The following is a 27,522-nucleotide window of genomic DNA, read 5'->3' as shown; positions in this document are numbered from 1 at the left end:
AGTCCGATGAGACTTGAAAGCCTGAGTTAATTCGATATAGGAGGTAAATTTGGCAGAATCAAAACAGCAGAAAGGAGGGGGTGGAAGTGAGGGCAGGGCTGTGAGAGACAGGTGGAGGGAGGGGGAACGGTGTGTGAGGGAGGGGGAAAGGAGTGTGAGGGAGGGGGAAAGAAGTGTGAGGGAGGGGGAAAGGAGTGTGAGGGAGGGGGAAAGGAGTGTGAGGGAGGGGGAAAGGAGTGTGAGGGAGGGGGAAAGGGGTGCGGAGGGGAAAAAGTGTGAGGGAGTTGAAAAGGTGTGAGGCAGGTAAAAAGGAGAGGGGGAGGGGAAAGTGGTGTGAGGGGGGGGAAAGGAGTGAGAGAGGAGGGGAAGGGAGTTTGAGGGAAGGGGAAAGCGTGAGGGGAGAGGGAAAGAGTGAGGGGAGAGGGGGAAAGAGTGAGGGAGGGGAAAAGAGTGAGGGAGGGGAGACGGGGTTGTGAGGGGAGTGAGGGAGGGAGGCAGGGGGTGTGAAGGACAGCGTGTGCATTGTGAGTATGCGTAAGAAGGGGAAAGGATGGAGTTTTAGGAATATGTGGGAATTGTGGAGGAGGGGTGTCAGGGGAGGTGTGGATGGGAAGGGCCTGGGGGGAGGTGTCGGGGAGAGGGGTGGTGCAGGGGATCTTGAGGAGAGAGGAGGGGGTGAGGGATGAGTTTCCGAGCCCTGCAGTTTCAGGTCTCCCCTTCCAGGGGTGGAACAGTGGCGAGAGCGGGGATCAGGCTGGCGTAGATCTCGATGCCGTTCAAAAAGACTCTCTCGTTCAGGAACTCATTATGATCGTGGAGCAGAATAGGCGTCTGGTTCATGGGTGAGAATCCGATAGCAGGGTAACCCATCTGTGGAAGGAGAGAGGAGTGGGTCACAGACATAACAGCAAGATAAACCCAGCCAAAACAACCCCCAAACATTTTCCTCATCCCAACAATAATCCCAAATGTACCACACACTCACAAACACACTAAAACCACAAATACTTGACTAAACACCTTCCCTAACCCGACAAAGCTGCCCCATAAACTGCTCCACCTTGACAAACATCGGCAAGCATAATCCATAACAGATACATGCCCAAAAACATCACCCCTCTCTGGTCAGGTTGTGAGGCACTCGGACAGGCCCCGTGTTAGGATTCAGACACTCACAGCGCGAATGAAGCGGCTATCAGTGGCAGCCGGGAAGATCTCACATTTCAGTTTCATGTTCCTGAAAAACACAGCACAATGAGGCAGGTAAACATCCCTCCCGTAGCACCAGAAATTAACACAGTTCCATGGAATTCAGTATACAAACCCTGACTATAACACAGTCCCTCAGCAGTCAGTACACAGGTCCTCATGGTAATACAGTCCACAGCAGTCTGTCATTATAAAACAGTCCCACAGTAGTCCCTACACAGTCGGGCATCGTAACACAGCCCAGAGCAATCATAAGAACTAGGAGCAGGAGTAGGCCATCTGGCCCCTCGAGCCTGCTCCGCCATTCAATGAGATCATGGCTGATCTTTTGTGGACTCAGCTCCACTTTCCGGCCCGAACACCATAACCTTTAATCTCTTTATTCTTCAAAAAACTATCTACCTTTATCTTAAAAACATTGAATCAGTACATAGTCCCTCACTGTAACACAGTCCCACAGCAGTCAGTGCACAGTCCCTCATTGTAACACAATCCCATAGTAGTCAGTACACATTCATTCACTGTAACACAGTCCACAGCAGTCAGTACACGGGCCCTCATTGTAACACAGTCCCACAGTAGCGGGTGCACCATCCTTCACTGTATCACAGACCTACAATAGTCAGTAGAAAGTCCCTTGCTGTAACACAGTCCCACAGCAGTCAGTACACAGTCCCTCACTGTAACACAATCCCACAGCAGCCCGTACACAGTCCCTTATTGTAACACAATCCCACAGCAGTCAGTACACAGTCCTTCATTGTAACACAATCCCACAGCAGTCAGTACACAGTCCCTCACTGTAACACAATCCCACAGCAGCCCGTACACAGTCCCTTATTGTAACACAATCCCACAGCAGTCAGTACACAGTCCCTCATTGTAATACAGCCAATTGCAGTGAGTACACAGTCCTTCACCGCAACAGTCCAACAGCAGTCTGCACACTACCTCACAGTAACAGTCACATAGTAGTCACCACAGTCCCTCATTCTAACACACTCCCATCGCAGTAAGTACATAGTCCCTCACTGCAACACAGTCTCACAGCAGTCAGTATGCAGTCCTCACTGTAATACAGTCCCACAGTAGGCAGTACACAGTCTCTCACTGTAACACATTCCTACAGCAGTCAGAACACGGGCCCTCATTGTAACACAGTCCCACAGTAGCGGGTGCACCATCCTTCACTGTATCACAGACCTACAATAGTCAGTAGAAAGTCCCTTGCTGTAACACAGTCCCACAGCAGTCAGTACACAGTCCATCATTGGAACACAGTCCCACAGCAATCAGTGTAACACAGTCCCTTGGTAGTCTGTACTCCGTCTGTCATTGTTACACAGTCCCATAGTAGTCTGTAAACAGTCCCTCACTGCAACACAGTCCCAAAACAATAAGTACAGACTATCACCATAACAGAGCCCCACAGCAGTCAGTACACATTCACTTTCTATAACAAGTCACACAGCAGTCAATACAGAGTCCCTCACTGGAACACAGTCCCACAAGTCAGTAAATAGTCCCTCACTATAATACAGTTATAGAACATAGAACAGTACAGCACAGAACAGGCCCTTTGGCCCTCGATGTTGTGCCGAGCAATGATCACCCTACTCAAACCCACGTATCCACCCTATACCCGTAACCCAACAACCCCCCCCTTAACCGTACTTATTTAGGACACTACGGGCAATTTAGCGTGCCCAATCCACCTAACCTGCACATCTTTGGACTGTGGGAGGAAACCGGAGCACCCGGAGGAAACCCACGCACACACGGGGAGGACGTGCAGACTCCACACAGACAGTGACGCAGCCGGGAATCGAACCTGGGACCCTGGCGCTGTGAAGCATTTATGCTAACCACCATGCTACCGTGCTGCCCCTTTTTTTTTTAAATCCTTTCCTCTACATCTCTGGAACTATTCGGAGGTCTATAGACAACTCCCAACAGGGTGACCTCTCCTCTACTGTTCCTAACCTCGGCCCATACTGCCTCAGTAGACGAGTCCTCAAGCGTCCTTTCTACCGCCGTAATACTTTCCTTGATTAACAATGCCACACCCCCCCCTCTTTTACCATCTTCTCTGTTCTTACAGAAACATCTAAATCCTGGAACCTGCAACAACCATTCCTGTCCCTGCTCTACCCACGTCTCCGAAATCGCCACAACATCGAGATCCCAGGTACCAACCCATGCTGCAAGCTCACCCACCTTATTCCGGATGCTCCTGGCGTTGAAGTAGACACACTTCAAACCAGCGTCCTGCTTGCCGGTGCCCTCTTTCGAACTTTTAACCCTATCCCTGACCTCACTACTCTCAACATTCTGTACACTGGGACTACAATTTAGGGTCCCATCCCCCTGCTGAATTAGTTTAAACCCCCCCGAAGAGCACGAGCAAATCTTCCCCCCAGGATATTGGTACCCCTCTGGTTCAGGTGAAGACCATCCTGTTTGTAGAGGTCCCACCTACCCCAGAATGAGCCCCAATTTTCAGGAAACCAAAACCCTCCCTCCTGCACCATCCCTGTAGCCACGTGTTCAACTCCTCTCTCTCCTTATTTCTCACTTCGCTAGCACGTGGCACGGGTAACAACCCAGAGATAACAACTCTGTTTGTTCTAGCTCTCAGCTTCCACACTAGCTCCCTGAATTTCTGTCTCAAATCCCCATCTCTCTTCCTACCTATGTCGTTGGTACCTATGTGGACCACGACTTGGGGCTGCTCCCCCTCCCCCTTAAGGATCCCAAAAACACGATCAGAGACATCACGAACCCTGGCACCTGGGAGGCAACACACCAACCGTGAGTCTCTTTCGTTCCCACAGAACCTCCTGTCTGTTCCTCTAACTATGGAGTCCCCAATGACAAGTGCTCTGTTCCTCTTCTCCCTTCCCTTCTGAGCAACAGGGACAGACTCTGTGCCAGAGACATGTGTCCTATTGCTTACCCCTGGTAAGTCGTCCCCCGCAACAGTATCCAAAACGGTATACTTGTTATAGAGGGGAACGACCACAGGGGATCCCTGCACTGCCTGCCGGTTCCCTCTCCCTCCCCTGACGGTAACCCATCTACCTTCTTATTTTACCTGAGGTGTGACTACCTCCCTATAACTCCTCTCAATAACCTCCTCCGCCTCCCGAATGATCCGAAGTTCATCCAGCTCCAGGTCCCTAACGTTCCTAAGTAGTCAGTGCACAGTCCTTCAATGGAACAGTCCCACAACAGTCAGTATGCTATATCTCACTACAACACAGTCCCACAGCAATCAGTACACAGACCCTCGCTGTAACACTATCCCACAGCAGTCAGTACACAGTCCCTCACTGTAACACAGTCCACAGCAATCAGTACACGGTCCCTCACTGATACAGTGCCACAACAGTCAGTACATAGTCTTTCACGGTACCACAACCCACAACAGTCAGTACGCAGTTCCTTACTGTATAACAGTCCCACAGTAGACTGTACATAGTCTGTCACCGTAACACAGTCCCACAGCAGCCAGTACACAGGCCTTCAATGTAACACAGTCCCACAGCAGTCAGTACACAGTCACTCACTGCAACACAGTTCCACAGTAGTCAGTGCCACTCCCTCACACTAACACAGTCCCACAAACATTAGTATGCAGTCCCTCAGTGTAACACAGTCTTACGGCAATCAGTACACAATCAGTCATTGTAAAACAGTCCCATAATAGTCCGTACACAGTCTGGCATTTAAACACCATCCCAGAGCAATCAGTACACTATCCTTCACTGCAACACAGTCCACAGCAGTCAGTACACAGTTCGAAATTGTAATCAGTTCCACAGTAGTCCATACACAGTCTGTCACTATAACAGTCCCATAGTAATCAGTACACACTTGCTTCCTACAGCAAGTCACACAGCAGTCAAGTACACAGTCACTCACTGCAACACAATCCCACAACAGTCAATACATAGTCTCTCGCTGTAACAAAGTCCCATAGCAGTCAGTACACAGTCCATTCTTCTAACACAGTCCCACAGTAATAAGTACACACTCCCTCACTGTAAAAGTCCCATAGTAATAATTGCACAGTCCCTCACTGTAACACAGTCCCGCAGCTGTCAGTACACAGTCCCTCACTGTAACACACTCCCGCAGCTGTCAGTACACAGTCCCTCACTGTAACATAGTCCCTCACTGTCACACAGTCCCGCAGCTGTCAGTACACAGTCCCTCACTGTAACACAGTCCCACAGCTGTCAGTACACAGTCCCTCACTGTAACACAGTTCCTCAGCTGTCAGTATACAGTCCCTCACTGTAACACAGTCCCGCAGATGTCAGTACACAGTCCCTCACCTGTCAGTACATAGTCCCTCACTGTAACACAGTCCCGCAGCTGTCAGTACACAGTCCCCCACTGTAACACAGTCTCTGCATTGTCCCTCACTGTAACTCAGTCCAACAGCAATCAGTGTGCAGTCGTTCTCCTCAATCTTTAACATCCACCAATCTGGTAAACCCTGTTCAGTAACTGATTTCTAATAATCTTTAATATTGTCACAAGTAGACTTACATTACGGTAACTGTAATGAAGTTACTGTGAAAAGCCCCTAGTCACCACATTCCAGCGCCTGTTCGGGTACACAGAGGGAGAATTCAGAATGCCCAATTCACCTAACAAGCACGTCTTTCGGGACTTATGGGAAGAAACCGGAGCACCCGGAGAAAACCCACGCAGACATGGGGAGAACGTGCTGACTCCGCACAGACAGTGACCCAAGCGGGAATCGAACCTGGGACCCTGGAGCTGTGAAGCAACAGTGCTAACATGCCACCATATATAGTGAATAGTTCCCACAGGCCTCAACAACGGAAATGTCACTACTCACAATTTCTGGCAGGTGCTGCTGAATGACTTCCACCAGGGGTCAGACTTCTCAATTGATGTCACTGTCTGGTCCATGCCTTTCTGCAGTAAAATTGAGAACTATGAATATTCCTGTCAATAGGCAGTATACAAATCTCCTATCAATACCGCTTTATACACAACTCCCATCAATAACCCGATATACACAACTCCCATCAAAGGCACAGTATAGAGACCCCCATTAATTTAATTAAAATTTTTAATTAAAAATGCAATTTTAATACACAACTCCCATCAATAATCCAGTATATGCAACTCCGATGATTAACCCAGTATACGCAACTCCCATCATTAACCCAGTATACGTAACTCCCATCAATATCACAATATACACAACTCCCATCAATAAACCAGTATACACAACCCTCATCAATAACCCACTACACACAACTCCCAACAAAAAAACAGTACACACATCTCCCTTAAATAGCCCAGTAGCACTGCTCCCCATCAATACTGCAGTATTCACAACTCCCATCAATAACCCAGTATAAACAACTCCCATCAATAACCCAGTATAAACAACTCCCATCAATAACCCAGTACACACTACTCCCATCAATAACCCAGTACACACTACCCCCATCAATAACCTAGTATACATTATTCCCATCAATAACCCAGTACACACTACTCCCATCATTAACCCAGTACACACTAGTCCCATCAATAACCTAGTACACACTATTCCCATCAATAACCCAGTATACACAACTCCCATCAATAACCCAGTATAAATAACTCCCATCAATAACCCAGTACACACTAGTCCCATCAATAACCCACTACACACAACTCCCATCAATAACCCAGTACACACAACTCCCATCAATAACCCAGTACACACAACTCCCATCAATAACCCAGTACACACAACTCCCATCAATAACCCAGTACACACTAGTCCCATCAATAACCTAGTACACACTATTCCCATCAATAACCCAGTATAAACAACTCCCATCAATAACCCAGTATAAATAACTCCCATCAATAACCCAGTACACACTACTCCCATTAATAACCCAGTACACACTACTCCCATCAATAACCCAGTACACACTACTCCCATCAATAACCTAGTACACACTATTCCCATCAATAACCCAGTACACACAACTCCCATCATTAACCCAGTACACACTACTCCCATCAATAACCCAGTACACACTACTCCCATCAATAACCTAGTACACACTATTCCCATCAATAACCTAGTACACACTATTCCCATCATTAACCCAGTACACACTAGTCCCATCAATAACCCAGTACACACTACTCCCATCAATAACCTAGTACACACTATTCCCATCAATAACCCAGTACACACTATTCCCATCAATAACCTAGTACACACTATTCCCATCAATAACCTAGTACACACTATTCCCATCAATAACCCAGTACACACAGCTCCCATTAATAACCTAGTACACACTACTCCCATTACAGTAATAACCCAGTACACACTACTCCCATCATTAACCCAGTACACACTAGTCCCATCAATAACCTAGTACACATTATTCCCACCAATAACCCAGTTGAAACAGCTCCCATCATTAACCCAGTACACACAACTCCCATCAATAACCCAGTACACACAACTCCCATCAATAACCCAGTATAAACAACTCCCATCAATAACCCAGTACACACTAGTCCCATCAATAACCCAGTACAAACTACTCCCATCAATAACCCAGTTTAAACAGCTCCCATCATTAACCCAGTACACACAACTCCCATCAATAACCCAGTATAAACAACTCCCATCAATAACCCAGTATACACAATGCCCATCGATAGCCTAGTACAAACTGCTCCGAACAATAAGCCAGTATACCCAACTCCATCAATACTGCAGTATGCACAACTCCCTTCAATAACCCAGCATAAACAACTCCCTTCAATAACCCAGTATACACAACTCCTATCATAGAATCATAGGACTTACAGGACAGAAGGAGGCCATTCGGCCCATTGAGTCTGCACCAGCCCTTGGAAAGAGCACCCCACTTAAGCCCACACCTTCACCCTATCCCAGTAACCCCACCTAACCTTTTTGGATACCAAGGGCAATTTAGCATGGCCAATCCACCTAACCTGCACATCTTTGGACAGTGGGAAGAAACTGGAGCGCCTGGAGGAAACCCACACAGACACGGGGAGAACGTGCAGACTCTGCACAGACAGTGACCCAAGCCGGGAATCGAACCTGGGACCCTGGAGCTGTGAAGCAAATGTTCTTTTTTAAAATAAATTTAGAGTACCCAATTCATTTTTTCCAATTAAGGGGCAGATTAGCATGGCCAATCCATCTAACCTGCACATCTTTCGGTTGTGGGGGCGAAACCCACACAAACACGTGTGGAAAATGTGCAAACTCCACACGGACAGTGACCCAGGGCCGAGATCGAACCTGGGACCTCGGTGCTGTGAGGCAGCAGTGCCAATCATTGAGCCACCGTGCTGCCATGTGAAGCAACTGTTCTAACCACTGTGCTACCGTGCTGCCCCCACGACAGCAGGGTATCAATATTGCAGTGTACACAACTCCCATCAATAACTCAGTACACACTGCTCACATCAATAACCCAGTATAGGCAACTCCCATCAATAACCCAATACAGGGGCGGCACAGTGGTTAGCACTGCAGTCTCATGGCACCGAGGGCGCAGGTTCTATCCCGGCTCTGGGTCCCTGTCCTTGTGGACTTTGCACATTCACCCCACAACCAAAGATGTGCAGGGCAGGTGGATTGGCCACAACTAAATTGTCCCGTATTAGAAAAATGAATTGGGTACTCGAAAAAAAAAATTTTAATAACCCAGTGCACACTGCTCCCCTCAATAACCCAGTATACACTGCTCCCATCACTAACCCAGTGCACACAAATCACATCAACAACCCAGTACACCATGTGTCCATCATTAACCCAGTATAAATAACTCCCATCAATAACCACATTAAACTGCTCCCATCAATAGCCCAGTAGAAACAGCTCCCACCATTAACCCAGTATAAACAACTGCCATCAATAACCCAGTATACACAACGCCCATCACTACCACAGTATACACAAATTCCATCAATAACCCAGTACACACAACTCCCATCAATAACCCAGTATAAACAACTGCCATCAATAACCCAGTATACACAACGCCCATCACTACCACAGTATACACAAATTCCATCAATAACCCAGTATACACAAATCCCATCAATAACCCAGTATACACAACGCACATCAATAACACAACTCCAAAAAATACCGCAGGATATGCAGCTCCCATCAAGAACCCAGTGTACACAACTCCAATAAATACCGCAGGATACGCAACTGCCGTGAATAACCCAGTATACACAAATCCCATCACTACCACAGTATACACAGATTCCATCAATAACCCAGTAAACACTGCTCCCATCAATAACCCAGTATAAACTGCCCCCATCAATAATCCGGTATACACAACTCCCATCAAGAACCCAGTATACACACCTCCCAGTCCACACACAGTGTCCACACGGTGAGTGTCCAGTCCACACACACTGTGTCCACATGGCGAGTGTCCAGTCCACACAGAGTCCACACAGCAAGTGTCCAGTCCACAGTGTCCACACAGCGAGTGTTTAGTCCGCACAGTGTCCACACAGCGAATGTCCAGTTCATAAATACTGTGTCCACACAGCGAGTGTCCAGTCCACACACTGTGTCCACACAGCGAGTCTCCAGTCCGCACACACTGGGTCCACACAGCGAGTGTCCAATCCGCCCACACTGTGTCCAAACAGCGAGTGTCCAGTCTGCACACAGTGTCGACACAGCGAGTCTCCAGTCCGCACACTGTGTCCAAACAGCGAGTGTCCAGTCCGCCCACACTGTGTCCAAACAGCGAGTGTCCAGTCCGCACACAGTGTCCACACACCGAGTGTCCAGTCCGCACACTGTGTCCAAAAAGTGTGTCCAGTTCTCACACACTGTGTTCGCACAGCAAGTGTCCAGTTCACACACACTGTGTCCACACAGCAAGTGTCCAGTCCGCACATTGTGTCCACACAGCAAGTGTCCAGTCCACACAGCAAGTGTCCAGTTCACACACACTGTGTCCACACAGCGAGTCTCCAGTCCGCACACTGTGTCCAAACAGCGAGTGTCCAGTCCGCCCACACTGTGTCCAAACAGCGAGTGTCCAGTCCGCACACAGTGTCCACACACCGAGTGTCCAGTCCGCACACTGTGTCCAAACAGCGAGTGTCCAGTCCGCCCACACTGTGTCCAAACAGCGAGTGTCCAGTCCGCACACAGTGTCCACACACCGAGTGTCCAGTCCGCACACTGTGTCCAAAAAGTGTGTCCAGTTCACACACACTGTGTTCGCACAGCAAGTGTCCAGTTCACACACACTGTGTCCACACAGCGAGTGTCCAGTTCACACACTGTGTCCACACAGAGAGTGTCCAGTTCACACACACTGTGTCCACACAGCGAGTGTCCAGTTCACACACACTGTGTCCACACAGCGAGTGTCCAGTTCACACACACTGTGTCCACACAGCGAGTGTCCAGTTCACACACACTGTGTCCACACAGCGAGTGTCCAGTCCGCACACTGTCCAAAAAGTGTGTCCAGTTCACACACACTGTGTTCGCACAGCAAGTGTCCAGTCCGCACATTGTGTCCACACAGCAAGTGTCCAGTCCACACAGCAAGTGTCCAGTTCTCACACACTGTGTCCACACAGCGAGTGTCCAGTTCACACACACTGTGTTCGCACAGCAAGTGTCCAGTTCACACACAGTGTCCACACAGCGAGTGTCCAACTCACACACACTGTGTCCACACAGCGGGTGTCCAGCCCACACAGTGAGTGTCCAGTCCACACACACTGTGTCCACACAGCAAGTGTCCTGTCCACACAGCAAGTGTCCTGTCCACACAGCAAGTGTCCTGTCCACACACACTCTGTCCACACAACGGGTGTCCGGTCCGCACACATTGTGTCCACACAGCAAGTGTCCAGTCCACACAACGAGTGTCCGGTCCGCACACAGTGTGTCCACACAGCGAGTGTCCAGCCCACACACACTGTGTCCACACAGCGAGTGTCCAGTCCGCACACTATGTCCACACAACGAGTGTCCGGTCCGCACACAGTGTCCACACAGCAAGTGTCCTGTCCACACACACTATGTCCACACAACGAGTGTCCGGTCCGCACACAGTGTCCACACAGCGGGTGTCCAGTCCACACAGCAAGTGTCCAGTCCACACACATTGTGTCTACACAGCGAGTGTCCAGTTCACACACATTATATCCACACTGCGAGTGTCTAGTCCACACACACAGCGGGTGTCCAGTCCACACACAACTGTGTCCACACAGCGAGTGTCCAGTCCACACAGCGAGTGTCCAGTCCCCACATCCAGTGTCCACACAGTAAGTGTCCAGTCCACACTGTGTCCACACAGCGAGTGTCCAGTCCACACACACTGTCCACATAGCGAGTGTCCAGTCCCCACACCCAGTGTCCACATAGCGAGTGTCCAGTCCCCATACCCAGTGTCTACACAGCGAGTGTCCAGTTCACACACATTATATCCACACTGCGAGTGTCTAGTCCACACACACAGCGGGTGTCCAGTCCACACACAACTGTGTCCACACAGCGAGTGTCCTGTCCACACAGCGAGTGTCCAGTCCACACAGCGAGTGTCCAGTCCCCACATCCAGTGTCCACACAGTAAGTGTCCAGTCCACACTGTGTCCACACAGCGAGTGTCCAGTCCCCACACCCAGTGTCCACATAGCGAGTGTCCAGTCCCCACACCCAGTGTCCACATAGCGAGTGTCCAGTCCCCACACCCAGTGTCCACACTGCGAGTGTCTAGTCCACACACACAGCGGGTGTCCAGTCCACACACAACTGTGTCCACACAGCGAGTGTCCAGTCCACACAGCGAGTGTCCAGTCCCCACATCCAGTGTCCACACAGTAAGTGTCCAGTCCACACTGTGTCCACACAGCGAGTGTCCAGTCCCCACACCCAGTGTCCACATAGCGAGTGTCCAGTCCCCACACACTGTCCACATAGCGAGTGTCCAGTCCCCACACCCAGTGTCCACATAGCGAGTGTCCAGTCCCCACACCCAGTGTCCACATAGCGAGTGTCCAGTCCCCACACCCAGTGTCCACATAGCGAGTGTCCAGTCCACACAGCAAGTGTCCACATAGCGAGTGTCCAGTCCCCACACCCAGTGTCCACATAGCGAGTGTCCAGTCCCCATACCCAGTGTCCACATAGCGAGTGTCCAGTCCCCATACCCAGTGTCCACATAGCGAGTGTCCAGACCCCACACCCAGTGTCCACATAGCGAGTGTCCAGTCCCCACACCCAGTGTCCACACAGCGAGTGTCCAGTCCACACTGTGTCGACACAGCAAGAGTCCGGTCCACACAAACTGTGTCCACACAGCGAGTGTCCGGTCCACAGTGTCCACACAGCGAGTGTCCAGGTCACACACACTGTGTTCACACAGAGAGTGTCCAGTCCACCATGTGTCCAGACAGCAATTGTCCTGTCCACACACACGGTGTCCACACAGCAAGTGTCTGTCCACACAGCGAGTGTCCAGTCCACACACACTGTGTCCACACAGCGCGTGTCCAGTCCACACAGCAAGTGTCCAGTCCACACAGCAAGTGTCTGTCCACACTGTGTCCACACAGCGAGTGTCCAGTCCACACACACGGTGTCCACACAGCAAGTGTGTGTCCACACTCATAAAGGCTGCCGACGCTAGGAGAATCCAATCTGCACAAACACGATTATAATCCTGTTTTACTGGGAGCTGGGACATTTCATACTTTTGATTATTGCAAATAAGCTGAGAACGAACTGCAGAATAAACTATGGAGAAGATTTATTTCACTTTATCACCTGGTTAAACTCGTACTCAACTCCATCACCTGCGTCCTGACACCACACTTTAATTTGATCCTCGAATACCTGAAACAAGACAAAGTCACATGGGCTGTATTATCCGACATAACTCCCATTGCTGATATCGGAAACAACAACTCATATTCATAAAGCACCACTGAATGAATTAAACGTCCCAAGACTTTTTCAGTAACACTGTAAAACAAAGCATGCCGCCAAGTCACCGAGATGTCAAAATGGAGAACCAGGTGGAGAGGGATGTCTCGGCAGGGAATTCCACAGCTCGAGGCCAAGGAGCATAAAGACATGACCACCAATGGTGGAGCAATCACAATTGGGAATGGGCAAGTCCAGAATTAGAGGGGAGCAGATATCTCGGAGGGTTGTGGGGTTGGAGATTACAGAGATAGGGAGGAGCAAGGGGGTTTGACTAAGAGGAAAGCAGTGTCCCAACTCCGCCAGACACGGGGGAACTTCTACGAACATGGAGACAAGGCTGGCCGCCTATTGGCTCAGAGCTGAGAAAGCAGGCAGCAACGAGGGAAATAACACAGGTTAAGGATAGCAAAGGCCGACTGGTAACAGAGCCAAAGGAGGTCAATCGGGCATTCGAGACCTTTTCCCGGAGACTGTACACCTCCAAGCCCCCCCCCCCCCCGACGGGGATGCGGGAATGAAACAGTTCCTAGACAGACTGGAACTGCCAGTGGTGGAGGAAGACATTCAGGGGCAGCTGGAAGCAGCAATAGACCTGGGAGAAACCATGGAGAGCGTCAGCTCCATGCAGTCGGGGAAGGCACTGGGACCCGATGGGTTCCCAGCGGACTTCTACAAAAAATTCGCACCAGTCCTGGCCCCACATCTAAGGGGCATGTTCGCGTAGTCACTGGCAGGGGGCACCCTGCCCACAACGCTAGCGCAGACAACAATCTCACTAATACGCAAAAAAGATAAAGACCTGACTGAATGTGGAACATACAGACCCATTTCACTGCTGAACGTGGATGCGTAAATACTCGCAAAGGTCCTGGCCAAAAGGCTGGAGGACTGTGTACCAGAGGTGGTCGCAGAGGACCAAACTTGGCTTTGTCAAGGGTAGGCAGCTCACAGTGAACATCAAGGGGGGGGGAGGGGGTGGGGGGGGATCCAGAGGGCAGCAAAATGTACATACAGTTAGTCAAATGAAGGACAAATCAAACCGCTCTGTAAAATAAAGCAAATTAGCGCAAGAAAAATGTAATATATAAGTAACAACTGTTTATAAATATGAGAAAAGCCAATAAAAAGATTTTCCCAAAAAAATGTAGGGGTTTGACAAGGAGAAGTTTAGAATCAAAGTATTGCCTGACTGGAAGCTAATATAGGTCGGTGAGCACAAGGATGATGGGAAACAGGACATGGTGTGAGTTGAGATGCGGGACACAGCGTTTTGGATGAAGGATACAGAGGGTAAAATGTCAATGACCAGTCAGCTACACGTTGGATAGGGTGGCATGGTGACACAGCGGTTAGCACTGCTGGCTCACAGTGCCAGGGACCCAGGTTCAATTCCGGCCACGGATGACTGTCTGTGTGGAGTTTTCACTTTCTCCCCGTGTCTGCGTGGGTTTCCTCCAGGTGCTCCAGTTTCCTCCTACAGTCTAAAGATGTGCAGGTTAGGTGGATTGGTCATGATAAATTGCCCCTTAGTGTCCAATAGGTTGGGTGGGATTACGGGGATGGAATGGAGGTGTGGGCGTAAGTAGGGTGCTCTTTCCCAGGGACGGTGCAGACTCAATGGGCCAAATGGCCTCCTTCGGCACTAAATTTTACGAATGTTCGAGTCTAGAGGTAACAAAGGCACAAATGAGGGCTTCAGCAACTGATGAGCTGAGACAGGAGTGAAGTTGAGAGATATTACTGAGGTAAAAACAGGCAGTCTTAGTGACAGTATAAATAGGAGGTCGGTAGCCCATCACAGGATTAAATGTGACAGCAAAGTTACAAACCGACTAGCTTAATTTCTAGAGAGAGGAATGGAGCCAATGGAGGGATTGATACATGACTCCTTTTATCAATAGCTGACACACAAGCCCCTTTACTGATATTCGAGACGGAATGAAGGGCTTGTCATATGTGGAGTGGTTGAGGACTCTGTGTCTGTACGCGATGGAGTTTAGAAGGATGAAGGGGGAATCTCATTCAAATTTACAGAATATTGAGAGACCTGGATAGCGTGAACGTAGAGAGGATGATTCCACCAATATAAGAGACTAGAATCTGACAGCAGAGCCCCAGACTGAAGGGACAATCCTTTAAAACAGAGATGAGGAGGAATTTCTTCGGACTGAGGGTGGTAAATTTGTGGAACTCATTGCCACAGAAGGCTGCGAAGGCCAAATCAGAGTGTCTTTAAGACAGCGATAGATAAGCTCTTGATTAATAAGGGGATCAGTGTTATGGGGAGAATGCAGAAGACTGAAGATGATAAAAATATCGGCCATGATCAAATAGTGGAGCAGACTCCATGGACCGAATGGCTTAATTCTGCTCCCATGTCTGATGGTCTTATATCTCCCTTTACTGATATATGACACATATCTCCCTGCACTGATATAACCGAGAACGACAAAACCAAAAAAACACAGACCCAGTCATACCTTAAGGTCCACAGTCGGGGGGATCCGGATATCAAAGCTGGCCATTAGCTCCTTGGGGACCACATTATGGGCCACACCGCCTTCTAAGAAGGTCAGGTTGACAGTGGTGACATCTCCCAGAGTCAGGCACGCACTCAGATTCAATCTAAAACATAGACCAAGAGCATGGTTATAGCTGCGGCTGAGTTACTGCCCTGTACCTGTGCTCTCGAAACCCATGTTTGTTGGTCTCAGATGTCTCCACCCCATCCGTACCTTTCGTTATTTTACAGGTGATGCCATGATTCCACCCTTTTAGATTTTCCACCTCATCTCAGTCACCCAAGACTGAGAGCCACCATGGTCACTCTGCTCTGAGCTCGCCCCACCGTAACTCTGTCCTCTATGGGAATGGCTGGCCAAAAAGGACACACCTTTACTCCAGAGGTTAAAAACAGGAAGTACTGGAAACATTCTGACGAAAGCTCACTGAAACAGCCAATTCACTTTCTCTCCACACACACTGCCACGGCCGACTGGCTGAACATTTCCAGAGTTTCCTGTTTTTATCATGATTTCCAGCATTGATGGGATTTTGCTCTGCATCAGTCTCCAAGAGTGGTCTCAATGTTGATCAGTACATTATCAACCGTGCTTGTAATGGTTGGGAAATGGATGGTGGCGGAGCAGTCAGTTTGGGGGTGGATGGAGGCGGCCTTGTGCAAGGGGATAAGCCTTAAGGCACTGTTGTTGGCGCCCCTTCTATTCTCGCCGGTCAGTCACCCCATGAGCCTGGTGATGGCATTTGGAACCAGTGTTGACAGCACTTTGGGTTGAAAGGCATGACTGTGTGGCCGCCGATTTGCAATTGTCATAGGTTTGCGCCGGCGGGGTTGAATGCGAGGTTCCAGGGGTGGCGATAGGTGTGGGGATACATTATTTTAGGGATTTGATTGTGGGAGGGAAGTTTGCAGTCCTGGAGGAGATGGTGGGGGGGGGACATATCAGCTGCCGAAGGGGAATGGGTTCAGGTATCTGCAGGTTATGAGGAAGGATGTGCCGTTGATTCCGAAACTGCTTCTGCCGGTATTGCAGGATAACCATCTGTCCGAGGATGAAATAGGGGAGGGCAAGGTTGCAGACATGTATGAGGATTTGATGAAGAAGAAGAGGTTAGGTGTAAGTGGGAGGAGGGGTTGGGTGGGGTGTTGGGGCCAGGAGTATGGAGTGAAACTCTGAGGAGGGTGAATGTATCCTCATCTTGTGCAAGACTAGGCCTTATTCAATTTAAGGTGCCGCAAAGGGCCCACATGACAGTGTTCAGGATAAGTTGGTTCTTTCCCAAGTTGGAGGATGGGTGCGGGTGGTGTGCAGGGGAGGCCGGTGAACCACATGCATGTTTTCGGGTGTCCGAGGTTGAGAGGGTTTTGGAAGGGATTTTCGGACAAAATGTCAAAATTCTGGGAGTAGAGATAGGTCCGAGTCCGAAGGTGCTGATATTTGGAGTGTTGGAGGATCCGGGAGTACAGTGGGGAGGGAGGCTGACTTGTTGGCCTCTGCCTCCCTGATACAGCGAAGACAGCTTTTGGTGCGCTGGTGGGACTCCCTGGAACCTCGCATCCAACCCCCCCGGCGCAAACCCAAGACAATTGCAAATCAGCGGCCACACAGACATGCCTTTCAACCCAAAGTGCTGTCAACGCTGGTTCCAAACCCTCAGTGTGGCTGAGTGCAGGGACACGAGTGAGCGATTTGGCAGAGTTCCTGCATTCGAAAAAGATCAAGTTCTCCATTCGAGGTTCGGAGGAGGAGTTCACCTCGAGGTGGAAACTGTTCATCGACTTCTTTAAGGGGTATTGAGTCGTCAGCGGGAGTTTTGTTTATCGTTTGGGCGGGGGGCTGGGCTGAAACACTGGAAAAGGGGGGCAGATGTTGGTGTGCCAGTGAGATGAATGGGGGGGGGGTGTTTGTTGGGAGGGGGGTGGGGGGAGTGCAGGGAGGGAGGGATTTATTTCCTGTTGCCGCGGTTGGCTTGTGTATTACTTGGTTAAGTTTATATTGAAAATGTCTTCAATAAAACATTTTTTTAAAAGTTATTACAGTCAAATAGAGCTGCATATGGGAATACACTGGGAAGTACAAAAGTATTTATGCATGATGTAGATATAGGAAATGCTATTCCCATCAAACAACATCCATACAGGCTCAATCCACTGGGGTTAGCAGACCTGTACACCCCTCAGCACCGCAGCCATCACTGATAGATTAAATCTTACGGCTGGCGAGGGTTTGGCAGGGGGAAGATCTTGAATATCGAAGGGCGGACCATTTCTTCGGAACCTGCACCACTTGATCAGGTGAAGATGAAATGGGAGGAGAAGTTGGGACCCATCCCAGATGAGGATGTGTGAAATGAGGCCCTTTAGATGGTGTTGGAGACAGCTGTGATGGCAAATCTGTCTCATCCCCAAACTCGAGCTCCGGGGTGACTTGGGTCTCTCGTCGAGGGCTGCCGTCCATGTTTCTGTCGCCATCACTGCTCAGCACAGTTGTGGGGGGGGGGGGGGGGGTTGAGGGGTGTTAGGCTGTGACAATGGCTGGGGCGGGGCACACCAGAAGGACCCACCCCATCACCAGCAGGTCTTGCAAGACAAGACGCATGATTAAACCGCGGGCCGGGGGTGTGGTTGTAGTGAGGGTGGGGTGGGGGTGAGGGTGATGTGGGAGTGGCATTGGAGGGGGTTGACACACGTGGCATGGGGAACTACAACTCAGTGGGGTCTCACTTCCTTGCCCCATGGCCGATCTCCACCCTGGCGACTTCCCTTTCCTCTGGGCCGCCGACCACATCCAATCCTACTGCTAAGCTACGGTCAGGGGAGTATGTTCGGTGATCCCCCTCCAGTTTTCTCCCGCTCCCTGCGGTTATGGGCGGCCTAGGGAGACCGATGACTCGAACAATGGTTCGAACCTGGAGATGGATGGAAGATGTTCCTGATCAAGGATCTGTTGGCAAAGAGGGAGGCAATAAAGGTGGAGATCCAGGTGGCAGTCAAGGTGGCTGTGACGGAGGCATTGGTCGCCATGCAGTCAGCGATCAACGGTGTGGGGAAGAAGCTGGAAGCTCAAGGGAAGACAATCCTGGAGCTTGAAAAAGCATCGACGGACCAGAGCAACAGGATTGTTGCTCTCGAGGCCGAGATTGAACGGTTGGTGATAACCCAGAGGAGCCTAAAGGGGAAGGACAGCTTCGCCAAACCACCGGAGATTGACAGGACACACAGATCACTCCGACCAAAGCCCAAAACGGGGGAGCAGCCAAGGGCAATAATTGCCAAATTGCATAGGTATCGGGACCGGGAGAAGATCCTACGTCGGGCTCGGAAGACAAAGGCGAGCAACTGGGAAGGACACAGAATCCGACTCTACCAGGCCATTGGGGTAGACCAGACAAAGCGCAGCGCCAAATTCAACCAGGCGAAGTTGGCCCTGGACAGGACGGGAGTGAAGTTTGGAATGTTGTTTCCAACCAGGCTCTGGGTCACATTCCAAAAGAAAGAACATTATTTCAATACCCCTGCAGAGGCGAACGACTTCGGACAAGGGGCAGGCGAGACAGCGCTGAGGGCGAAACAGAGGAAGGAAAAAGGGGAGAAAGAAAAAGAACAATGAAAGACTTAAACCATGTTTGCATGGGACAGTTCTGCCTCACTCTGAACAAAAATGTTCAAACACAGGAAAGGGCAGGGACAGCGGAGCACAGGAGAGGGTGAAGAGGGAACAACAATCTAGCGGGCTGAGGAAAGAGATAAGATCAGTCCCAGGAGAGCGCCACCACACTAGCTTGGGAAAGCTAGCTCAGGAAGTATGAGAAGGGGGGGGGGGGCGGGGGGGGCCCGCGGCGCACCTCCCGGCACAGAGGTAGCAGGGGGGGGGGGGGACGGGGACTCAGGGGCAGGGATGGAGAGTGCAAAGGATGAAATAGGGAAGGAGGGACACAGAGAAGGGGGAGGTAGGCAGCAGAGGGGTGGAAGGGGAAAACACAAGGGAAATACAAGGATAAGAAAGGGTTGGTTTGTGATTGGCTTCAGCAGGTAAGGTGCAGGTTGAGGGAAAGAGATGACACCACAAGCAGCCACTTTAGTGGGCCCCTGGGCAAAGGGAAACCCCGGAGCGCAGGGGCCTGGACTCATGGTGAGAATGATGACTGCGGCCATTTTGAATGGCCTCCTAACAAAGGGAGACCCTTTGTACAGGGGCGTGTCCACCAAGTAAGTATGGTTGATCCCGCAGGAAGGAGGGGGGGGGGGCAGAAACCCCCCACCAGGATTATCACCTGGAATGTCAAGACACACTTGAGAGGTTTGAAAGCCGACATAGTCATCCTCCAAGAGACGCACCTGAGGGAGAAGGACCGACTGCGGGTAAGAAAGGGCTGGGTGGGACAGACCTACCACTCATGGTACGGGATGAGGGATAGGGGGCTAGCCATACTGATTGGCAAGAGGACAACGTTTATGGTGGCAAGGATGGTTATGGACAAAGAAGGACAGTACGTCAAGGTCAGCGGTGTCCTGTCTTGGTAAGCGCGTACGCGCCCAACTGGGTGGACACAGATTTCATAAAGAAGACCGTGGCAGAAATCCCGGACAGCGACACACCAACTGATCATGGGGAGGGACTTTTACTGTGTGCGGGACTCATTGATGGACTGTTCAAACCCCACAATGGGGAAAAAGACGGGCATGGCTCGAGAATTGGGAGCATTCATGGAACAGATGGGGGTTGTGGACCCATGGTGGTACCTGCACCCCAGTGAGAGAGAATTCTCGTTCTTCTCACTGGTCCACAAGGTATACACCTGCAGGCCGGTCCAGATGGTGTTGTTGGTGGCACTGACCGCCTCTGCCACCTGCCCCCGGCACGGCTGTGGCTGGCAGCCTACTTCCCGGGCAGGTGTACAGGGCGGCTTGCCTCTCCTCCACCACGTCCAGGAGGGTCACGAGCTCGGCATCAGTAAATCTTGGCGCTACTCTCCTCCGTGCCATCTTGTTGGCTGGGAGAGAAGTGTGTATATGCGGATGCAGCTTGTCAGCTTCCTGAGTGTCAATCGTGAAACCGCCGAATCCAGCACCGTTTCCCATTGGAATCGAATGTGTTCCACATGTTTGTTTTTTTTTTACACAGGGCCTAGAGCTTACTGCCAGAGGAGGTAATGGAAACAGGTACGATAGTGACATTTAAGGGGCGTCTTGGCAAATACATGAATAGGATGGGAATGGAGGGACATGGGCCCCAGAAATGTAGAGGGTTTAAGGTTAGACGGGCAGCATGGTCGGCGCACGCTTGGGAGGGCCGAAGGGCTTGATCCAGTGCTGCACTTTTCTTTGTTCTTTGTAGGTACAAACAGAGATGGCTGATTTACATACACACCAAACAGAACTCCTTGACAGAGTTAATGAAGAACTGAAGGCTCGGGAGCAACTGGCATTGGAGCCTCATCAAACAGATGATATCAGTGATGGTTACACAGAAGAGAAAGTTGGCTTGGAAAGGCAGTTTCGGGAGAAAACTGAGATCCAGTATCAAATTGCGCAGGATCTCCAGCAAACCAGCATTGTCTGCATGAGCAAGAAGAGGAGCGACAACAACTTCAGCAAGAGAGGGGATTAATCACAAGACAGCAGATTGCAATGAAAGTAAATGCAGGAGCTTCAGGAGTTGTCACATTCCTATCATGGCAATGACTCAGGTGATGATAATAGGATCTGATCAGGAGGGACAGATAAAGGACTGGAACTATCTCACCACTTTACAGAGAGCATCTTCAATGATGGAATACTGAATCCGGAGGCTGAAGAGCTGGTACAAACGTAGTCAGCATATTCAGCAAACTTTCAGCATACAATGACTGTTGTCTTGCTTTATCCGAATGTGCCAGCTGTTATAAATTATTTTTTGGATATCCTCAACAGACCTCAAATGAGGCAGAATACAAAACAGTTGCTATGTGAAGAACTGACGATGACTGCTGCAGCATCTATCATCAACCTGTCTTACTATCAAGTGAAGAATTCTGCTGGCAGGACCAGGCAACTGCATATAACTGAATTGTTGATTAAACTCAAGTTGTGTAACAATATGGATGCAATCTTGGAGGCCACCTGGATCTTTGGAAATCTCTCTCGCTCCAAGGGGTGGATGAATTCATAAACACGTCTGTGACATGTGAGAAGACTAAAATGGACAATATATTGTGCTCTGTTTGCCTGTTAAGAAATGTAAATTGATATATCGTGTAGAATATAAATTGCATATAATCTTTAGAAATGTTCAACGTTAAAGGGGCTTTAGAAAAATGCTGGTTCATTTTTTTTTAGGGGGGAGGTGACAATTGGAAGATGTTTGGAAACTTGGATAATAAATGTAGTGAGCAATTTAAGGCTTAAAAGCCTGGGATTAGAATGTCTGTTTTTTTCAGAATTCTGAACTGCAGGGCCTGGGTGGTTTTAGCAGCCAGCAGGTGAAATTGACAAAGGAATGCGTTTTTCAGTCCAGGATAATGCATAGTGATTTGCCTGGGGAAGTTCCCGGGGAGTTAATTTGCTTTGCAGCCTGCAGAGATGTTATTTTTCAGCTCGGGGAGATGAGGTCATTGCTGGGTAGAGCCAAGGAAGGCAGAGAGACATTTTGAAAAGCTTGAGAGAGGCAGCTGGTGGAGAAACTATGGAGAGAGGAGTTGAATTCTCATCTGCCTGTTGCAGAATCCACAATTCTTCCACTGTAAGATAGATTGAGATCTGTATGTTTCATGGTAAATTGTATAGTAGTGTTTAAGGTGTAAATTGTAAGCTTTTCTTTTTGGGTGTAAAGTTAATAAGTTTAATATTGTAGTTACAATAAAGTTTGTTTTAAAAATACCAAAGCCCTATTTTTCCATGCAATCACTAATGGAGTGAATCGTTCTTTCTGCACTATCTTTCAAATAAATTAAAATATTGGGGTTTCAGTCCAGTAGCCTAGCTACCCTTGGGGTCTGGTCTGGGATCGTAATACTATAAATAAGTGGCATTTGACCTGTATGTGTGAATTTTGCTTAACTGAAAGATACCTCTCTTTATTTTTTTAAAGAACTGTTTATTAATTGAGGGGTGGCAGAGTGGTTAGCACTGTTGCCTCACCGCACCAGAGACTCAGATTCAATTCTGGCTTTGGTGATTCTCTGTTTGGAAGTTGCACATTCTTCCCCTGTCTGCGTGGGTTTCCTCCGGATGCTCCAGTTTCCTCCCACCATCCTGGCCCTCTGTGCAGGTTAGGAAGATTGGCCATGCTAAATATCCCCTTAGTGAGGGATACCACTGGTGTCCCCGCTGACTATACCTGCGGGAAGTGCATCCAACTCCAGCTCCTCAGAGACCGTGTTAGGGAACTGGAGCTGGAGCTGGATGAACTTTGGATCATCCGGGAGGCAGAGGGGGTTATCGAGAAGAGTTACAGGGAGGTAGCCACACCCAAGGTACTGGACAAGAGTAGCTGGGTTACAGTCAGGGGAAATAAAACTAACAGGCAGACAGTGCAGGGATCCCTCGTGGCCGTTCCCCTTCAAAACAAGTATACCGTTTTGGATGCTGTTGGGGGGGATGACCTACCGGGGGAAGGCCCTAGCGGCCAGGTCTCTGGCACTGAGTCTGGCTCTGGGGCTCAGAAGGGAAGGGGGGAGCATAGAAAAGCAATAGTAATAGGAGATTCAATGGTTAGGGGAATAGATAGGAGATTCTGTGGTCGCGAGCGAGACCCCCGAAAGGTATGTTGCCTCCCGGGTGCCAGGGCCAGGGATGTCTCGGATCGTGTCTTCAGGATCCTGAAGGGGGAGGGTGAGCAGCCAGAAGTCGTGGTGCACATTGGTACCAACTACGTAGGTAGGACAAGGGGTGTGGAGGTAATAAACAAGTTTAGGGAGTTAGGCTGGAAGTTAAAGGCCAGGACAGACAGAGTTGTCCTCTCTGGTTTGTTGCCGGTGCCACGTGATAGCGAGGCTAGGAATAGGGAGAGAGTGCAGTTGAACACGTGGCTGCAGGAATGGTGTAAGAGGGAGGGCTTCAGGTATTTGGATAATTGGAGCACATTCTGGGGAAGGTGGGACCTGTACAAGCAGGACGGGTTGCATCTGAACCGGAGGGGCACCAACATCCTGGGAGGGAGGTTTTCCAGTACTCTTCGGGAGGGTTTAAACTAATTTGGCAGGGGAATGGGAACCGGATTTGTAGTCCAGCAACTAAGGAAGCCGATATTCAGGACGCCAAAGCACGTAGTGATACAGTGGGGAAGGTAACACTGACAAAGGAGAGTACTTGCAGGCAAGGAGATGGGTTAAAGTGTGTATACTTCAATGCAAGAAGCATCAGGAATAAGGTGGGTGAACTTAAGGCATTGATCGGTACTTGGGACTACGATGTGGTGGCCATCACGGAAACTTGGATAGAAGAGGGGCAGAAATGGTTGTTGGAGGTCCCTGGCTATAGATGTTTCAACAAGATTAGGGAGGATGGTAAAAGAGGTGGGGGGGGTGGCATTGTTAATTAGAGATAGTATAACAGCTGCAGAAAGGCAGGTCGAGGGGGATCTGCCTACTGAGGTTGAATATGGGTTGAAGTCAGAAATAGGAAAGGATCAGTCACCTTGTTGGGAGTTTTCTATAGGCCCCCCAATAGCAGCAGAGATGTGGAGGAACAGATTGGGAAACAGATTTTGGAAAGGTGCAGAAGTCACAGGGTAGTAGTCATGGGTGACTTCAACTTCCCAAACATTGAGTGGAAACTCTTTAGATCAAATAGTTTGGATGGGGTAGTGTTTGTGCAGTGTGTCCAGGAAGCTTTTCTAACACAGTACGTAGATTGTCCGACCAGAGGGGAGGCCATATTGGATTTGGTACTTGGTAATGAACCAGGGCAGGTGATAGATTTGTTAGTGGGGGAGCATTTTGGAGGTAGTGACCACAATTCTGTGACTTTCACTTTAGTAATGGAGAGGGATAGGTGCGTGCAACAGGGCAAGGTTTACAATTGGGGGAAGGGTAACTACAATGCTGTCAGACAAGAACTGAAGTGCATAAGTTGGGAACATAGGCTGTCAGGGAAGGACACAAGTGAAATGTGGAACTTGTTCAAGGAACAGGTGCTGCGTGTCTTTGATATGTATGTCCCTGTCAGGCAGGGAAGAGATGGTCGAGTGAGGGAACCATGGTTGACAAGAGAGGTTGAATGTCTTGTTAAGAGGAAGAAGGAGACTTATGTAAGGCTGAGGAAACAAGGTTCAGACAGGGCGCTGGAGGGATACAAGATAGCCAGGAGGGAACTGAAGAAAGGGATTAGGAGAGCTAAGAGAGGGCATGAAAAATCTTTGGCGGGTAGGATCAAGGAAAACCCTTTTACACATATGTGAGAAATATGAGAATGACTAGAGCGAGGGTAGGTCCGATCAAGGACAGTAGCGGGAGGTTGTGTATTGAGTCTGAAGAGATAGGAGAGGTCTTGAACAAGTATTTTTCTTCAGTATTTACAAACGAGAGGGGCCATATTGTTGGAGAGGACAGTGTGAAACAGACTGGTAAGCTCGAGGAGATACTTGTTAGGAAGGAAGATGTTTTGGGCATTTTGAAAAACTTGAGGATAGACAAGTCCCCCGGGCCTGATGGGATATATCCAAGGATTCTATGGGAGGCAAGAAATGAAATTGCAGAGCCGTTGGCAATGATCTTTTCATTCTCGCTGTCAACAGGGGTGGTAGCAGAGGATTGGAGAGTGGCGAATGTCGTGCCCCTGTTCAAAAAAGGGAATCGGGATAACCCTGGGAATTACAGGCCAGTTAGTCTCACTTCGGTGGTAGGCAAAGTAATGGAAAGGGTACCGAGGGATAGTATTTCTGAGCATCTGGAAAGACACTGCTTGATTAGGGATAGTCAGCAGGGATCTGTGAGGGGTAGGTCTTGCCTTACAAGGCTTATTGGCTTCTTTGAGGGGGTGACCAAGCATGTGGATGAAGGTAAAGCAGTGGATGTGGTGCACATGGATTTTAGTAAGGCATTTGATAAGGTTCCCCATGGTAGGCTTATGCAGAAAGTAAGGAGAAATGGGATAGTGGGAAATTTGGCCAGTTGGATAATGAACTGGCTAACCGAGAGAAGACAGAGAGTGGTGGTGGATGGCAAATATTCAGCCTGGAGCCCAGTTACCAGTGGCATACCACAGGGATCAGTTCTGGGTCCTCTGCTGTTTGTGATTTTCATTAACGACTTGGATGAGGGAGTTGAAGGGTGGGTCAGTAAATTTGCAGATGATACGAAGATTGGTGGAGTTGTGGATAGTGAGGAGGGCTGTTGTCGGCTTCAAAGAGACATAGATAGGATGCAGAGCAGGGCTGAGAAGCGGCAGATGGAGTTTAACCCTGACAAGTGTGAGGTTGTCCATTTTGGAAGGACAAATATGAATACGGAATACAGGGTTAACGGTAGGGTTCTTGGCAATGTAGAGGAGCAGAGAGATCTTGGGGTCTATGTTCATAGATCTTTGAAAGTTGCCACTCAAGTGGATAGAGCTGTGAAGAAGGCCTATGGTGTGCTAGCGTTCATTAGCAGAGGGATTGAATTTAAGAGTCGTGAGGTGATGATGTAGCTGTACAAAACCTTGGTCAGGCCACATTTGGAGTACTGTGTGCAGTTCTGGTCACCTCATTTTAGGAAGGATGTGGAAGCTTTGGAAAAGGTGCAAAGGAGATTTACCAGGATGTTGCCTGGAATGGAGAGTAGGTCTTACGAGGAAAGGTTGAGGGTGCTCGGCCTTTTCTCATTAGAACGGAGAAGGGTGAGGGGCGACTTGATAGAGGTTTATAAGATGATCAGGGGAATAGATAGAGTAGACAGTCAGAGACTTTTTCCCCGGGTGGAACACACCATTACAAGGGGTCATAAATTTAAGATAAATGGTGGAAGATATAGGGGAGATGTCAGAGGTAGGTTCTTTACCCAGAGAGTAGTGGGGGCATGGAATGCACTGCCTGTGGAAGTAGGTGAGTCGGAAACGTTAGGGACCTTCAAGCGGCTATTGGATAGGTACATGGATTAGGGTAGAATAATGGAGTGTAGATTAATTTCTTCTTAAGGGCAGCACGGTAGCATTGTGGATAGCACAATTGCTTCACAGCTCCAGGGTCCCAAGTTCGATTTTGACTTGGGTCACTGTCTGTGTGGAGTCTGCACATCCTCCCCGGGTGTGCGTGGGTTTCCTCCGGGTGCTCCGGTTTCCTTCCGCAGTCCAAAGATGTGCAGGTTGGGTGGATTGGCCATGATAAATTGCCCTTAGTGTCCAAAATTCTATGATTAACCTAGGATAAAAGTTTGGCACAACATCGTGGGCTGAAGGGCCTGTTCTGTGCTGTATTTCTCTCTCTCTCTCTCTTAGTGTCCAGGGATCTGTAGGTTAGGTGGAGTTACGGGGATAGGCCGGGGGAGTGGGCCTAGGTAAGATGTTCTTTCGGAGGGTCGGTGCAGACTCGAGGGCCCGAATGGCCTCCTTCTGCAGTGTAGGGATTCTATGGAAAAGCTGTTTTTGCCTTGGTTGTCAATAGGGTTAATCCTGGGTCAATAATGTTTGTTTCAGTGCAATCACTCCTGGGGGTGAAGTATCCTTGCCTCTCAGTTCTCAAATTGAAAAATTGTTTGGGTTTCTCATCCAACTTCCTGATATTAATTGGGGTCTGGTCCGGTACCGTAACAATGAATTAATGACACAGATAATGAAACAATCATGTCAGTCACCATCTACTATAATGGCT

The 27,522-nt window shown here is 49.4% G+C and overlaps 1 protein-coding gene across 5 annotated transcripts in view; it reads right to left on the bottom strand.

Moving 5' to 3' along the window:
• Positions 1-250: 250 nt before the first annotated feature.
• LOC119973192 (aminoacylase-1-like) overlaps positions 251-27,522 on the bottom strand; it is a 68,611-nt gene continuing 41,339 nt past the window's right edge. For all 5 annotated transcript variants that reach the window (XM_038810845.1, XM_038810847.1, XM_038810844.1 and 2 more), the window contains exons 11-15: positions 15,715-15,859; positions 13,073-13,141; positions 6,083-6,162; positions 1,177-1,237; positions 251-870 (exon numbers count right to left, since the gene is read on the bottom strand). In XM_038810845.1, the coding sequence (XP_038666773.1) occupies positions 706-870; positions 1,177-1,237; positions 6,083-6,162; positions 13,073-13,141; positions 15,715-15,859 (520 nt within the window). In that variant the 3' untranslated portion in view covers positions 251-705. The remainder of the gene's footprint in view (positions 871-1,176; positions 1,238-6,082; positions 6,163-13,072; positions 13,142-15,714; positions 15,860-27,522) is intronic.

This window comes from Scyliorhinus canicula, chromosome 11 (genome assembly GCF_902713615.1).
Source record: "Scyliorhinus canicula chromosome 11, sScyCan1.1, whole genome shotgun sequence".
In the NCBI taxonomy this organism is placed as follows: domain Eukaryota; kingdom Metazoa; phylum Chordata; class Chondrichthyes; order Carcharhiniformes; family Scyliorhinidae; genus Scyliorhinus; species Scyliorhinus canicula.
Note: the sequence above shows the minus strand (reverse complement) of the source record. Positions and strands in the feature narration are given on the sequence as shown.